The sequence below is a fragment of the Cavia porcellus genome, unplaced genomic scaffold (genome assembly GCF_034190915.1).
Source record: "Cavia porcellus strain 051 isolate PalLab524CR breed Dunkin Hartley unplaced genomic scaffold, mCavPor4.1 scaffold_31, whole genome shotgun sequence".
Taxonomy (NCBI): domain Eukaryota; kingdom Metazoa; phylum Chordata; class Mammalia; order Rodentia; family Caviidae; genus Cavia; species Cavia porcellus.
In genome coordinates, this window is record NW_026947514.1 from 39963924 (window position 1) to 39979003 (window position 15080).

A 15080-nucleotide genomic window follows, 5' to 3' on the forward strand; every position below is an offset into this window, starting at 1 on the left:
CAACCATCTCCATGGTTCCCTCTCCATTGTACATAAAGAAAAGCAGGGATCCTGCAGGCAGAGCCTGGATATGAGATCTGGTCAGTTTGATGACAGATGAGCCTCCACGGGGACACATAAACTTTGATTTCTGCACAGCTTACAAACAGAAGCACTTTATAATTTCTTGAGGTCAAGTTTACAGTGTCTTGGGAACTGACAATAGGAGACTCAGGAGAACGCACAGAACTTCTTTCAGCACTTCCCTGTGTGAGCTCAGAGTCAAAGGTGCTGCCTTTACCCAAGTCGGCAGGGAGCCACATGCTGTGTGCTGATTCAGCAAAGGCACCGCCCTCTGAGGTGGCTTCGCTGCTCTCCCAGCTCCAGGACAGGACAGGACCTACTCACGCCTTCTGTCCTGACAGGTGAGACTAGGGTGACCCTCCAAAGCCCAATCAAATGATCTATTTTCTTTGCTGTCAAGATCACCAACACTTTAACATACTTTAGTGTCAGCCTAAGAACACAGCAATAACAGCAAACATGTATTAGAAATTCCAAAAGTGAGTAAAACAAGCAAACAAGCCAACTTTAAGGTCAGTAATCTGGAAAGCTTTCACACCTGTTTTCACATGAATGTGCATCTTTTCCTATCTCCTGTTTGTGTTAACTTCTGAGGCTACTTCCAGTTTTAATAATCATTCTCTAAGACTAGGGGTTAGGGCTGTTTGGAACATTCACAGCGAGTGTGGAACAGATATGTTTAAAGGAAGATAAGAAAGACAAAAGGGTAAGGAAGAAAACAGTCCATCCACTGGTTACTTTTAGTTGTAAGGATCATTGGTCAATGATTTCAGGTTTTCAAGTCCTGGGCTACAAACTGTGCTCTAACCAACTCCACCCAGAGGTGCCAGACCCTCTCCAGAGTGTTCTCCCAGTCAAGTCCCTGGCCCTTGATTCATGACTCCTTGAAATTTCTGGACAGTTGTACACACAAAGGTTTGAATCTTGGGGGGTAGCAAAGGAGGAGAAGGACTGGTAATGGTACTGATGGGAAGGGAAGGTACAGGAAAGTAATATTGGATTAGGACTCCGAGGGCACTGGAGCCTAACCTGCCAGTCACTCACTCTCACAAGGCTACTGCACAAAGTCACCTCCCTCCAATTCAGAGTGAAGTGCTGAGGTCTTTAACTCTATGGGACAGTATATAAATGCAGGTGAACAGTTTTCATAGATATGGAGTAATAGTAAGACCTTCCATGTCAAAAGAGAGAATAAAAAAAAATTTGTTAGAGGAAAAAAGGTAAGCAGAATCCAATAAACAAAAATCCAGGAATAACTTTGCCCTTCTATTTAGAAACAAATAATTAGGCAATGTCAGGAAGCCAGGTCAAGATGATTCACCCCCCAGGAAACAGTGGGAGGAGGCCTATGGTAGCCTAGTGTGGAGATCCTGGCTCTTCCTGTCTCTCCAGTGGGACAGGGTCCCTCAGCCAAGGAGAAAAGGACCTCACAGGCTCAAAAAAGAGCAGCAGTCTTGGAAGCTCTAGGAGGACACTCCCTCTCTGCTCTTTTTCACTTGCTCAAAGTGTTTTCTGCAGGTGCACCGAGCTACTGATTTGGGGCTGAAGGACACTCCCTGGGATGCATGTGAACTCTTCAGAGACACTGAAGAAATAGATGAGTGCATCAGAAAGCACTGATTAACTTTATCTGGAGCATAAAAGGATCAGGGTGGTGTAGACTCCCAGTCCAGAAACCCTAGAGTCTTGAATAGACTCAGAAGATGCAACTGGGATCCACAAGAGAGCTGGTGTATGGCTCATAGCCTTGGCTCATGTGTGCATTTGTATTATTAAACCACTTCCTTTCATCTGTGAAGGCCAAGTTTGCCTTTTCTACATAGGCTAGAGGTGTTCTTCTTAGACACTTGCTGGTCTTACAGAAGATATTCATTCATGTGATAGTGCATACAGACATATATGTTTGAAACTTTCAAACATATACCGATAAACAGACCAGTCAAGTGGATGCCAAATTATACCCTGTAGGCAGACTTGACGTTAGTGACACAAGCGAATCTTGTTGCACTTCTTCCTTCACCCATCCTGGGATTATTCTGAAAGATATGCCGGAAATTATTTATCTGCAAATACTGACGTCTGTTGGTTCCTGTTCTCTACCATGGCTGGAGTGAACTTTCCCATGTGCAACAGTGATATGATCACTCACACTGGCTTGTTTCCGAGCTCACCCTTGAACATTATGTAAAGCTCAGTCCCTCTCCTGTGCCTGCCAGGCTCTTCAGACTTGTACTTTTTTCAGACTCATCTTCTGCAGTCCCTGTGTCCCTCTCTGAGCTCAGGACCCTCCTGCCACCTTGCTGCTGAGTTAGTGTCTCAAAGGGCTTTCTCCTTCTTAAGACCCACACAGTAGGCGTGACCAGTGTCCCTTCAGAATTTACTCTTAGCTTAAAAGTCCAGATGGCCCCAGGTGAGGCCAGGCATGGTGAGGTCATCTCTTCCTGTCCTGCTTTCAAAGCACCTTCTCTTCCTTTCTTGTCAAATTTTAAGTACAGTAGCACCTCAGTTCACAAACCTAATTTTTTCTAAGATTCTGGAAATGACAGCCATCATTTTGTGCTGTGGTAGTGTTCATCACTTGATGTAGAGTTTGCACACAAAAACAAAATTTTTCCAAATACTTCTGTTTGTGCGCATACATGACCTGATGTATCACTATATGTATATCATTATTTCTTTTTTAAAATTTAGGTACTGTGGGTTGAGCCTACAGCTTTATGCATGCTAGACAAGCACTCTACTACTAACCTAGGCCCTCAGCCCTTGTATAATTGCTTCTTTCAAACATCTTCCTTTCTGCCACAACTAGACTGTAAATTCCACAAGACAGAAATGATGCCTATTTTGTCAAACATCCAGGCATCAGCATTTTGCACAGAACTTAAAAGCAGCAGACTATGTCTGCTACAGACACACACACACACACACACAAACACACACACACCCTAGTTTAAGTTTGATAAATGGATTAATGTCTATTTACACCCCTCTCATCATGAACCTTTGATTTAGACCAAAGCTCCTAGAAAAATGAAAATACAACTCTTTTAGTAATAAAAATCTAGCACAGCTTTATGTGCAATTAAGCACTTAATAAGCTTGATGATGTTATTAGATAGTTCAAGAATAGACTGAGGATAATGACACCTGGAAGCATGTTGTGAAATTACAGCTCATAATTTAACAATACTAATAACTTACTCTTATAGTGTGTTCCACTTTGAAAATGCTTTCACACATACTGCCTTGTTTGAAGTGGGTCCTGTAGGTGGTTATCACTACCGCTTTACACAGGTGAAGACTGAACGCCAATGCCAGAATTTGAGCCAGGGCTTATGATTGCAAGGCTAGAATATGCTCACTGCCTTTTAATGTGTGAGGTCCCTTTATCTCACTGAGCCTCAACATCTTCACAGATAAGCCAAGGAATTGGACAAATGTGTTTAAGGACTTATAGCTCTGCATATCTTTATTTATGTTTCTAAGAGTAACAGAATTCTATGAAATTAAAAGCAAAGATAGTTGATATCTTATACAATTCCTGCTGTTTTTAGGGTTATGTTAGATATCACTCAATAATTCAAACTATTTGACATTAGGTACTCTAAACATCACCAAAGCCCCAGAATGCCTGAACACAGATGGTCTCAAAGTTTTGGAAAAGGTCTCAGAACTATATTGGCAGAGAAAACAGTATTACTTGATCTGTCATGGTACAACAACATAAAGGCTTGTTTGGAGCCCTTGCAGAGGATGGACTAAGTCCTAACATGAATCCATCCCCAAGCCCTACACCTAGGTCATCTGGCAGAGAACCATCCGTTTCCAACTTGCCAGCACTATGTAAGTTACTGTAGGCACCAGTTTTCATGGTGAATCATATACATCCACCAACTTATTTCACTGGAAGTAAAACCTGCAGACGTGTTGCAGCCCTACATGTTTATACAGTCTGAAGTCATTCCTTCCTGGCTTCCTCCAAATCCTCCTCTCAGGTCCATGTCATGTCCTACTCCATTCCCCACTCTCTTTACTCTTCTCCTCTCCCCTAATTAACATCTACTCTGCAGTTCTTGGTGATCATCTCCAACCCTCCACTGGGGTTCCAGACCCGTGGGATCAGCTACAAAGTATGTATACACCTCCCTCCAAACACCTCCGGATCCATCAGCGCTCACCTGTGCTACACTCATATTTCCCTCTTCCCCACCCAGCACTTAATTCTCCATGGTGTGGACATATAACAGAGGTTCTTGGAACACATGTTACTTCCTGTTTCTGAGGCCTGGCCCCAAAATTTTGTCTACCTACAAATATTTCTCACCCTGTCCACTCCAGTGATCCTAATTCTCCCTTAAAACTCAGCTACAACGTCACTTCTTTCATCTTGTCCTGATGCTATCATCCCTGTTCTTGTCTCCAGAGATAGTTTTGAAAGATCATTCTTTTTTGGCAATATATTATTTATCTGCTCTCATTTCTTCTAATCTGTGAGCAACTAGAGAACTTTTCACACCTACATTCCCAGAATTTAGACCCCTGACAAGCAGGTACTGAATGGAACTGAATGTGGTTTCTGATTGTTTAACATGTTAGCTTCTCCTCTCATAAGCACACATATTCTTCTAAAGTCAATAGAATGATAACTATTTTGCATTATTTAACACCGCAACTGATTGTCATCTTACTACATGGGAAGCTAAACAGGGGACAGATCCTTGTGGGCAGAAAGTTCACAGTGCCCTGGTATGTCCTCAGTGGCTAATGTTCCTGCACTACAGGAAAGACTCACAGCAGGAAACAATCGGCACAGAAATGTGGGGCTCTAAGGGTAGAAAGATATTTCTTAATGAGAAACAGAGAAAAAATGGGGATGAGAAAGCTTGGAATCTTTGACTAGGAGTTAGGAAGACATGATTTCAGTTTTGTTTTTCCCCTGTCTTTTTATAGTAAAATATACGTATCACAGAAATTACCATTTAAACTATTTTTTAGTATACAAGTCAGTAGCACCAAGCACATCTACACTGTTGTGCAACCATCTCTATCTCTAGAAGTTTTCCGAAAAAATAACCATGAAGGTTTCTTTAAAGAGGAAAAGAATACCTGGGCCTAGCTAAATCAAGTTGAAATTAGAGCCAGAAAGAAATCTGGATGGTTTATGAAGCATGAACCCTCTTCCTATTATGCCAAAGTAGTACTGTTTTTGAGAGAACGGTGAAGAGTCTAGACGCACTCACACACACAGCTCTAGTAACTGTGGACATCACGTCCTAAGCATGCTCCATGTGCTGCTCCAATCATCCCACACACTGCCTGGGCCATCCATGCAGTGACCCTGTAGGACTGGCACCTTACTGGCAGAAGAGGAAGCCGGTCCAAGGTCCCACAGCCAGGCAAGGGAAGAGCCAGATCTGCCTCCAGGAAAGCTCTGGTCTTAACTACCATGGCTCTGATGTCTTGGTCTACTCGGGTGTTTCTCTTCTTTGTGTTCCCCCCCAGTACTGGGGAATCAAACCCCGGGCCACATACATTCTACCTCCTGCCTCATCCCCAGCTCCTCTTCAGGCGCTTATGCCACTGAGCTAAATCCCCAGCCCCTAAGGGCATATTTTTTGAAGGAAGAAGAAGCGCAATGCTTATTGTTTGAGAGGTGTACAGATATGTTTTTATTTAATCTTGACAGTAACCCTATGACCTGCATTTTATGACCTCTGTTTACAAGCAATGGCACTAGACTCAGGGACAGAAGCCCACCAAGGTCATGCTGCCAGCCCTGCTAACAGGCCTGCTGCCTAGCCCTGGTGCTGAAAGTCTGAAGTCCTACTACCTAAGACTGGATAATACCCCAGAGGAAACACTCAGGGCCGTCTAGGAAAGTCAGTGCTAGACAGAGGAGATGAAACCACATCAGCTGTGGTCTCCAGCAAAAGGAGCAGGCACATTAGAAACAAACAGGAAACAGGAGGACATTCATAGCTTCCCAGAAGTAGACCTACAAGGAGAGGGGCGACGCAGTCTTCAGAAAGCTGAGATTCTCTTCAGGTGAGGCACTGGAGGCTATTTCCTCTCAGTCCTCAAAAGTATTTGCTGAATATTTACATCAAAAAATGTACCTTCAAGAAACTGAGTTTTTCTGGTCTGAATAACTAATTAATTACATACAAATTTTAACCTTGTCCAATATCTGCTTTGGTTCTACAAAGCTTGGCTAAAGGGGTGATGCCTAGTTTGGGATTTAGTTGAAAGAACTCTCTCAAGATGGCTCTGAGGTACTAGAATGAGGTTGAGGACTTTTCTAACACTATGAAGGAAAAAATTAAGAGAAATTGATGAGAGACACAACCCACTCAAGGGATATATTACCGCTTCACAATTCTACTAGACTGAGATTCAAAAGCCAGCAGGAACTTATCAGAGACACAGATCTAGACTGTTAATCCCTAAATGGAGAATGATAAATTTTCTTGAAGCAGAAGCTGATTTTTATTTCCTACTCACCATGGTTTCAAACACCATGCTCTTTATATACCAAGTTAACAACACACATTTGGGGCTGAGGGTTTAGCTCAGCGGCATAAGTGCCTGCCTTGCAAGCAGGCAGTCGTGAGTTCGATCCTCGGTACCAATAAAAGACAAAAAAAAAAAAAAAAAAACCACACATTTATTCTTTTATTGTCATCCATTATCACGCCACTTAGTGGGGACTGAACTCATACTTCTGCACTACACTACACCTCAGCCCTATCTATTTATTTATTTAAGACTCATTAAGTTGCTGAGTTTCCCAGGCTGAATTCATTCCTGCCTCACAACACATACTGCTTTACAGTTTACACTAGCATTTTCATTTGAGTGATGATGAACTCTGGGGTCCTTCTTTTAAATATTAAAAATGCTAAAGCAGTGATGGTGATTGAACAAAACATGTGCATTATGAAACACCATTGTTATGAGGGTGGCTTTTGCAGGCCACAGTGGCTAGGGCCACAGCATAGGCCACAGTGGCCAGGCCTGGGAGTTCAATCAGCCAGATTCTGAGTCATGGCAGCTGGGAGAGCAGTAGTACAAAGGAAGCCCAACTCCATGGCACTGCGAGGTTGTGCCATTACAACTGACATTATTAAGGTCAGCTACGGCCGATGTAGGTGAGAATGGTCCCTTTCTGAAACTCTGAAACTTCATGGCACATACTAGCTCTTCTCCATGAGTTTTTACATGTAAAATTATAAAACTCATGTTCTTGGTCTCCTCAGTCCCAAATTCCTACTGAATATATAAATAAATTGCTCTTATAAAAATATACCAGACAAGAGACGTTTGGTAAAACACCAAAGTATTATGTTTTTATTTCTTTATGAGGTTACTTTTTCTCAATTTCAGAAGAGTGTCGGCTTCTGAGCCACTAAGTTTCAAGTTATAAATGATCCACTTTGGCAATATCTGCCTAGGAAGGATTTCCTTGATTATTTTTCTGTCAGTGACGTGGACAATTTTCAACGACAATCACAACTTTAGTGTCAGTATACAGAGACCATCACACAAGATCTTCTCAAAATGATATTGATTATAAGAATCATAATTTCTAAAGAGGTGAGTCTTTCAACAGGATAGCTAATATTTACCATATTTAACCTTTTGTTCCAAATTACTGGAAACAGTATAACTTTAGGAAGATTAATTTGCCAGAAGTCAAGAAAAAACAGAAATTGAGGGTAGTCCTTATGGACTCAAGTTCCATACAAATCTCATAGATGTGATCCAACAGAGAATTGATTTTTCCACTAAAGAATGGATTTTTAATTTATTTCTCTACTACTCTACATACAGTAGATGATGACCAGTGATTTTTTTTTAACTAACTGAAGTTACAGAACTGATGCAAATTACATACACTTTGTTAGTTTCAACCTGAAGGCATCAAAGTCATGTTTCTGCCTCACTTTAGAGTTAGGCACACAGCATAGTGCCTTGACATGACACATCACCACAACATATGTGAATCCCAGGCTTGACACCGGGTTTCCATGGAGAGAACGCAGTGGCCAAAGAGAGCCACAGCAGGGTGGAAAACTTCCCTCTTCCTCTTTGAACAGCACTAGAGGAAAGTGCCCCTTTTCCTGTACCTTGGACATTGCTGAGAGAAACACAGTCGCTACCACGAAAAGCTGAGAATGGCATTCGCTTGACCCTGGTGTGGCCTGACTATAGGTAGCAGGAGCATGGCTTCACCTATGTTTAAGCTCTAGTGCTAGAAATACTTGACTTTTGACAAACAAGACTATCAGTCGAAATTGCATTTGGCCTAGAAATCACTATTGCGTAAGGGAAGAAAACAGCCTGGGGGAATATAGCTCTTTGATTCTTTAGATTAAAACACAAATTTTAGTTAGGGCTTGTGGCTTCCTGGCAGAATATATTTAAAAAAAAAAAAAAGACCTAAGAAGCACGTAGGACAACTGGCTTACACTAGTTTCAAAGCTGGCTGAGGAAATCAGACTTACAGATTTGAGGATCCCTGTGGCATCTTCATGGAGCCAGGTGGGGTAGACGACTTCATCATTCAGTATGGCCTCAAAGAGGTCATCTTCATTCTCAGCCTCAAACGGCGCGTGCCCACACAGCATCTCATAGAGAAGGACACCCATGGCCCACCAATCCACCGCAGGTCCGTACAGCATTTCCTGGAGGATCTATGCAAAGGGGGATGGTGTGAGAAGTGCCTCAGGCATCTGAGTGATCAAGGTCTTCTTCATGAATAAGGACAGTAATGGGTTGGAAAATACCAAAGCACAGAAAATAAAAAATATGAAAGCCTCCCATGCTGGTGTGTATGCCCCATGCCATCTCCACAGAGCAGTCTGTCTTCACTGTGCTCCACTCAGGATACCCTCTCCTTTGGGCAATCAAACACTGGTGGCTGCTTAGGCCCAGGTTGATCCAGAACAGAGTGGGCTTTGGAAACACCTCCATGCTGGCTTTACTCACTATATAGGAAAGATTCAAGAACTTTTCTTTAGATCTGTTAATGGAGGTGCTAAATGAGCACAAAGAGGAAAATAGCCATACACAGAATATAGTCAGAATACTTTAGGTTTAGGGCCTAAATCTAAAGTAACTACAAGGTTACTACATTTTTTTTTAAACTCAAATTCTTGGGGGCTGGGGATTTAGCTCAATGGCATAAGTGCCTGCCATGCAAGTAGGCAGTCATGAGTTCGATCCCTGGTACTGATAAAAATGAAAAAGGCAAAACAAAAAAACCCCTCAAATTCTTATTTACAGGAACCTTGGACATTTTCAATCCCATTTGTGCAATGAGCCATATGAGTCACACAGCATTGATTTTCAATACTGCCCAAAAGCCATGGCACACAAGAACAGATGGTGGCATTTCTGATCAGGGCTACTGCACAGCGCAGGTTTCAAAAGATTCACCAAGCAGGTGCACTCACCTCTGGAGCAATGTAGTCAGGGGTGCCACAGAATGTGGCCGTGGTGACTCCATTACAAATCCCCTCCTTGCACATTCCAAAGTCAGCTAGTTTACAGTGACCTTCGTGGTCCAACAGCACGTTGTCCAGTTTCAGATCCCTGCAAGAAACCGACAACAGCACTGGTCAGGGTAGCCAGTCCCCAGATCACCCACTGGGAGAACTGGCTCACAGGACAAGTGACCAGACCACAGAGCAACCACCTGGGCTTTGCACACACTCTTTAGAAAAAGTAGACTTCTCTGGGACCTCCACAAAAGGAGATCCAGATCGAACCTCAGAATTGGCCTTAGCAGTCCTAGATCATGGGTGGTCACAAATGGGCTCACCACACAGAAACATGCAGACAGCGCTTCAGAAACGGAGGCAGAATGCCTCCTCGTTAGCCTCTCTGGGTACCTTGCTCCTGTAGGAAATCATCGAGCCTTTCCTCCACTTCTCTCTAGCACCCATTCCTGCCCATCAGCACACACTCAAGAAGCATGTCATAGCTGCGTGCCAGGGCTGGGCTGGACGTGAAGACAGCATGCCATCACCATATACACAGAACTCACAATACCCTGGAGACACGTACACTGACTGTAAACTGCAGGGGACCTGGTAGATTTAGCTCACCATGTGCCTAACATGATGTGCCCAATAAATACCAGCTTCACACACACAGATACACACAGACACACACAGACACACAGACACACACACACACACACATAGCAGGGGACCAACTGCTGCATAATTCAAATGGCACGATGAAAATATAAATCAAACACTGTGAGAGAAGCACAGGAAGAGAGAGGGGCAGCTTTACTGCAGAAACAGAAATTGAGCTAGGTGAAGGAATGAGTCAGTCTTCCATGTAAAAAAGAGGGGAGAAAAGGTCACTGTGGCACATCTATGGGTACAGAGGTGTCACAGCAGGCAGGGCTGCAGCGGCACTCAGGGCTGGGGAAGAAGTGAGACCTTCATGCTGGGAAGGATCTGAAGACCACACCAAGGAATTTTAATACTTTGATATTAAGCAAAAAAGAAGCTGTGTAAGTAAGGAAGTAACAGGTTCCAGTGGAACAGGAAGGGATCAGCTAGAGGGAGCTGAAATGTGCAGGGAGACGCTGGAGTCTGAACCAGGCAGGGACAAATGGAATGGCAGGCAGGGGCCAGACAGGGGCGGGAAGCAGCATTTCTGACAACAGTAAGTCAGTAGTGAGGCTTGATAGCTACTGTAGACGGCCAAGGAGCAGTGGGAAGACAACTCCTGGGATGTCAGAGATCATTAAAAGGAAACAGAGGAGTCCAAACAGGTTTTGGGAATGTCCTCTGTATCCATGTGAGGCCTAGGAGAGTGCAGAGAGTCCAGGACAAAAGTATTTCCCACCCCTCTTCCACTACTCAGAGCAAACCCACAGAAGGAAGAGAATTTCCAGCAAATGTGTTTGGTAAGAAGCCCTCCATGTAGGCAAGACCACAGCTGTGCACTGACAAAACCATGTGCAGGTAAAAGGCTATGTTCTCCAAACAGTGCCCTGCGTGGCCCCGGCTCCTAGCACTTGGTACTTTTCCAACCTGCTCCAGAGGGAAGTCAGCCACCACACAGGCAGAGAAAGAGTCCTGCAAACCATACCACTTGACAGCCCAAGATGGTAGGGGATGGCTGTGCTTAGACTCCACAGGAACTAGCCACACAGTCTGCCAAGGAAAGGGGGATGCTTGCTGAGCTGGCAGGGACTTCTGGGGGCTTCCTGGGGCTGCGGATTGGGAGAAACAGCGTCCCCTTCCCTGCGGTATCTTTACGGTGCTGCCTGCTCAGTGGGCCTCACACTCACAGAGGATTGAGTTCTGCTTCCCCATGCCAGTCTGAGAATGAAAGGCCTGTTGACCTGCTGGGCCTGGGGGAAGCTGGTCTCCGTCCAGCCAGATCACATTGCGGTTGAGGAGGGAGGTGATGACAGAAGTGGCATGACCAGTTCCCACACCAGGCCCCATGACTCGCTGCAGCTGGGCTGTGCAGGTCTTACAGACAGTGGTCACTGGCAAGCACCCAGAAGTGAAAATGAAGCCCCGTTTTCCAGGAATGCCCAATACGTGTGGTAAACGAATGCAGCCGAGCTTTCTCGGCACAGACATTCTCTGTGCTCTCCTGGCCTTGGCAGTGGTGTTCTGGAATTAGGATCATGAGACCTTAGCAAAGCAGCCCTCACTGCCTCCAAACCCCATCTGGCCCAGTTCCCTCAACAGATACCACCCCTGCTGCATGCCAAGTCTCCTGCCCACACAGTCCACTGTTTGCAGTCCCACACAGTGGACTGCAGGCCGTGGACACCACTTCTCCTCCTGCCCTGTGCTCCCCACACCCAGAATGTAAGGCTTTGGATCTTATGACGTCAGGCACAGGAACATGGGTATGGGTGGTGAGTGAAGGGATGTGGTCATGCCATGTGAGGGAGGTCACTGCCAAGCACATGGACTCTCAACTGTTCTTCCAAAAGTCACTTCTGACTCAGGGGCCCTGGGAGTGCCTGGTCACCTAACTGCTGTGGGATTGATGCCAAATACTAGGGAGCAGCAGCTGGCTGAAATGCGACATGCTAGTCTGTGGCCCTCGAGATGGGAAAGCCACACAAGACCAAGCCTGTGAGGCTGGCCGGATGGACACTGAGTCCCAGCCCAGCAGTCCAGGCTTGTGTGGGCCTAAGCACAAAGCATTCTTGCTTACATTTCTGAACAAGGTTATTGGGTTTCTCACTTCTCCCGAAGCCGTTATACCTGCTGAGGTCTCAGAAAGGAGCTTCTTGGGCAACAGAAACAAGTGCTAACAGAGACCCACAACGGTCTGAAGAGCTGCTCCACGATTGCTCAAGAGGGCTTGTGACTACCAGCCCAGGTAGGAGGTTTGACTGCTCGTTACTCAGCGGCTCTCAGGAGTCGCTCAAGGGGAAGAAAGTGCTTTGTAATCAGTTTGTTGGTCACAATCCCCTCTGCACAGAGCAGACTTGGAACACAGTGCTCAGGAGACACACCTGAGCCGCCCAGGGTGCATGACTCAGTCGGGTCACAAGACGCCTGAGGCTACAAGGGCTGGTTAGGCGCCTGAAATTGAACTTTTCAGTCTAATTTTAGGCACTTTAGAACTGTATGAGCCTGGAGGGAAATATCAGCACAGGCATGGTAGTAGGTTTCACAATAGATATAAAAATTTCACTGTGGGATCCCGAGAAGATTCAATACAGCGTATAATAATACACCAGATCTGCTCTCAGCCTGGGCCTCCCATCTCCATGGTGGAATCCGTCCTTTCATCTTCAGACTGACAGACCCCTAAAGCCCTGCATTTGTGCCTCTTAGATAGCAGCCCTGCAGTGGCTTCCAAATGTGGTGGCTTTCATCCACCTGTCTGCCCCTTTGGCAGGGGCCAAACCTCACCCCTGGACCAGCGAGAGAGAGAAGTGGAGGAGTTTATGACAGACATCACTGCAGTTTGCTCTGGCCAATTTAGAGATGTCTTATTTTTATAGGAAGAACGTCCCACAGAACTCACTGAGACCTTGTTCCAAAGCAGTTAGGCTTATAAGTAGCTATGTGTTTTATGCCTTCAAGAAAGCTAACAGAGGGAAAATAAAATTCCTCAAATAAAAGTTTAAATTCTTCTGTTTAGTGAGGCTAAAGAAAGGAAACTGACTTGGAAGGCACAATAGATGGGCAAGAGGACCAAGTGATCCTCTTCTCTCTGCTGGCTCATGTCTCAATAAAAAAGCCAAACATGGAGAGCGTCAAATCCAAAGGCCACTGAACCATGGATAGCCACAGTCAGCTTCTATACTAAAGGTAAGTGACACCTTTATACTGGGGAAAAAAAAAAAAAAAAAAAAGAGAGAGACAGACAGACAGAGAAAAGGGGGGGGGGGAGAAAAATTCAAAGTTATCCTCTGACTCCTGACTTTAACTTGAAAAGTACAGAGGCCAGATTCTGGCTTTGGAGCTCCTCAGCCTCATATGCCAATGTATAAGTCAGCAACCAAATTTAACAAGGCTACACAATGAAGATTACAAGTTCATACAGGGCAGAGCTCAGATTCTAAAATGCCAAAAACACAATTACGGGCTCACCCGTCACTGGCTCACTAAGCACTGGTATTTAATAGCTAACACTTTTGTCATGCAAGCAAGGAAGGGTAGACAGAGTTATTTTATCCTCTGTTTGCCTGAAAGGTACATTGTTCTTGCTGGGTAATCAGGGTTACTTAAAATGCCTACAGTAGTTTCAGAGAGAACTGCCAAGAGGAGAAAGACAAAGAAGATTCAGAAATTGGATTTATTTTGTTTCCACCCTGAGCTGTCCTGATAGCATAAAACAGAATAGTGGGAGTCTTTCAGCTCAGATCTGGAATTAGTCACTCCTAAAGAAACCGAGGAAAGTGAGATACGGAGTGCTGGCTCCTTGAATAAGAATGAATCTAACAGGCATCCACATTCAGTAACTATTTTTAAGGTATGTTCTTACTTTATATCATGGAAAACTTCAAACACAGATGAAAGTACAGAGAATAATCCGACAACTCCCAACGGTGCAAGCCCATCTTCTTTTCTCTGTATATCTCCTCACTCCCTTCCTGATCTATCCTTTTTTCAGACTATTTTGAAGGAGTCCAAAAAGGAGAAATCAGCTCACCTGTAAATATTTTATCAGAATCTAAAATAGCGAATTTTTAAAAATAAAACACAACTTTGATACAAGTTATCATAAAATAGAATATAACTGTCAGGGTATTGCTTTTTGTTTACTGCACCTGGGGGGGGTGTTTTCAGGAAATCTGAAAACAGCTTTTGTGGATAATATTAATAGTGTCATCAGTAGCTACACATAGATTAAATGTTAATAATACAGATTAAAGTTTGCCAAATGCTAACTACTCTATCCATTTTATCTTGTCCTTAAAATAAACTGCTGAAACTAGAGTCCACTCGGAGATCACACAGCCAGCCATCGGTAATGTCAGGTAACTTGGTTCTGCTGATGCCCAGGTGGGAGTACAAAACCCATTTCCTACAGCACACTCTCTTCTGTGTGGTAGGATCACTGGCAAGCCTGCTGGTAAACTGCTTCCTGAGAGGACCTTACTAACTGGAATAAGAACCATCTGAAAAAACCCAGTAAATATCCTAAGAACACAGAGGATGTTTTAGGTACATCACTAAAAAGCACAGCTTATATTCTGTCAGAAAACTAAAAGTAAACCCCCTTCCTCTTCATCCGTGCATGGCATCAAGGATGTAGCAGTGGGCAAGAGCCACATAAGCAAGGGTCCAGTGCAGATTTCAATCTTTAGTCCAAGAGCACGGAGAAACTACTGAAAGAAAGCATTACGTAGAAAAGGTATGGCGTGGGATTTCTGATTCTCCAGGTGCAATATGGAAAATGGATCAGAGGGGCCAAGGGTGCGTGGTAAGAAAATCAGTTAAGAAGCTTTCAGTCAAAAAAATAAATAATGGTAATCTAGATTAGGGTGTGGAAGTCATGAGACTTTGTAA

The 15080-nt window shown here is 44.3% G+C and overlaps 1 protein-coding gene across 1 annotated transcript in view; it reads right to left on the minus strand.

The window, feature by feature from the left end:
• Prkch (protein kinase C eta) overlaps positions 1 to 15080 on the minus strand; it is a 197995-nt gene that overhangs the window by 11303 nt on the left and 171612 nt on the right. Inside the window, exons 11-12 of the mRNA XM_063241086.1 lie at positions 9519 to 9657; positions 8568 to 8756 (exon numbers count right to left, since the gene is read on the minus strand). Of these exons, the coding sequence (XP_063097156.1) occupies positions 8568 to 8756; positions 9519 to 9657 (328 nt within the window). The remainder of the gene's footprint in view (positions 1 to 8567; positions 8757 to 9518; positions 9658 to 15080) is intronic.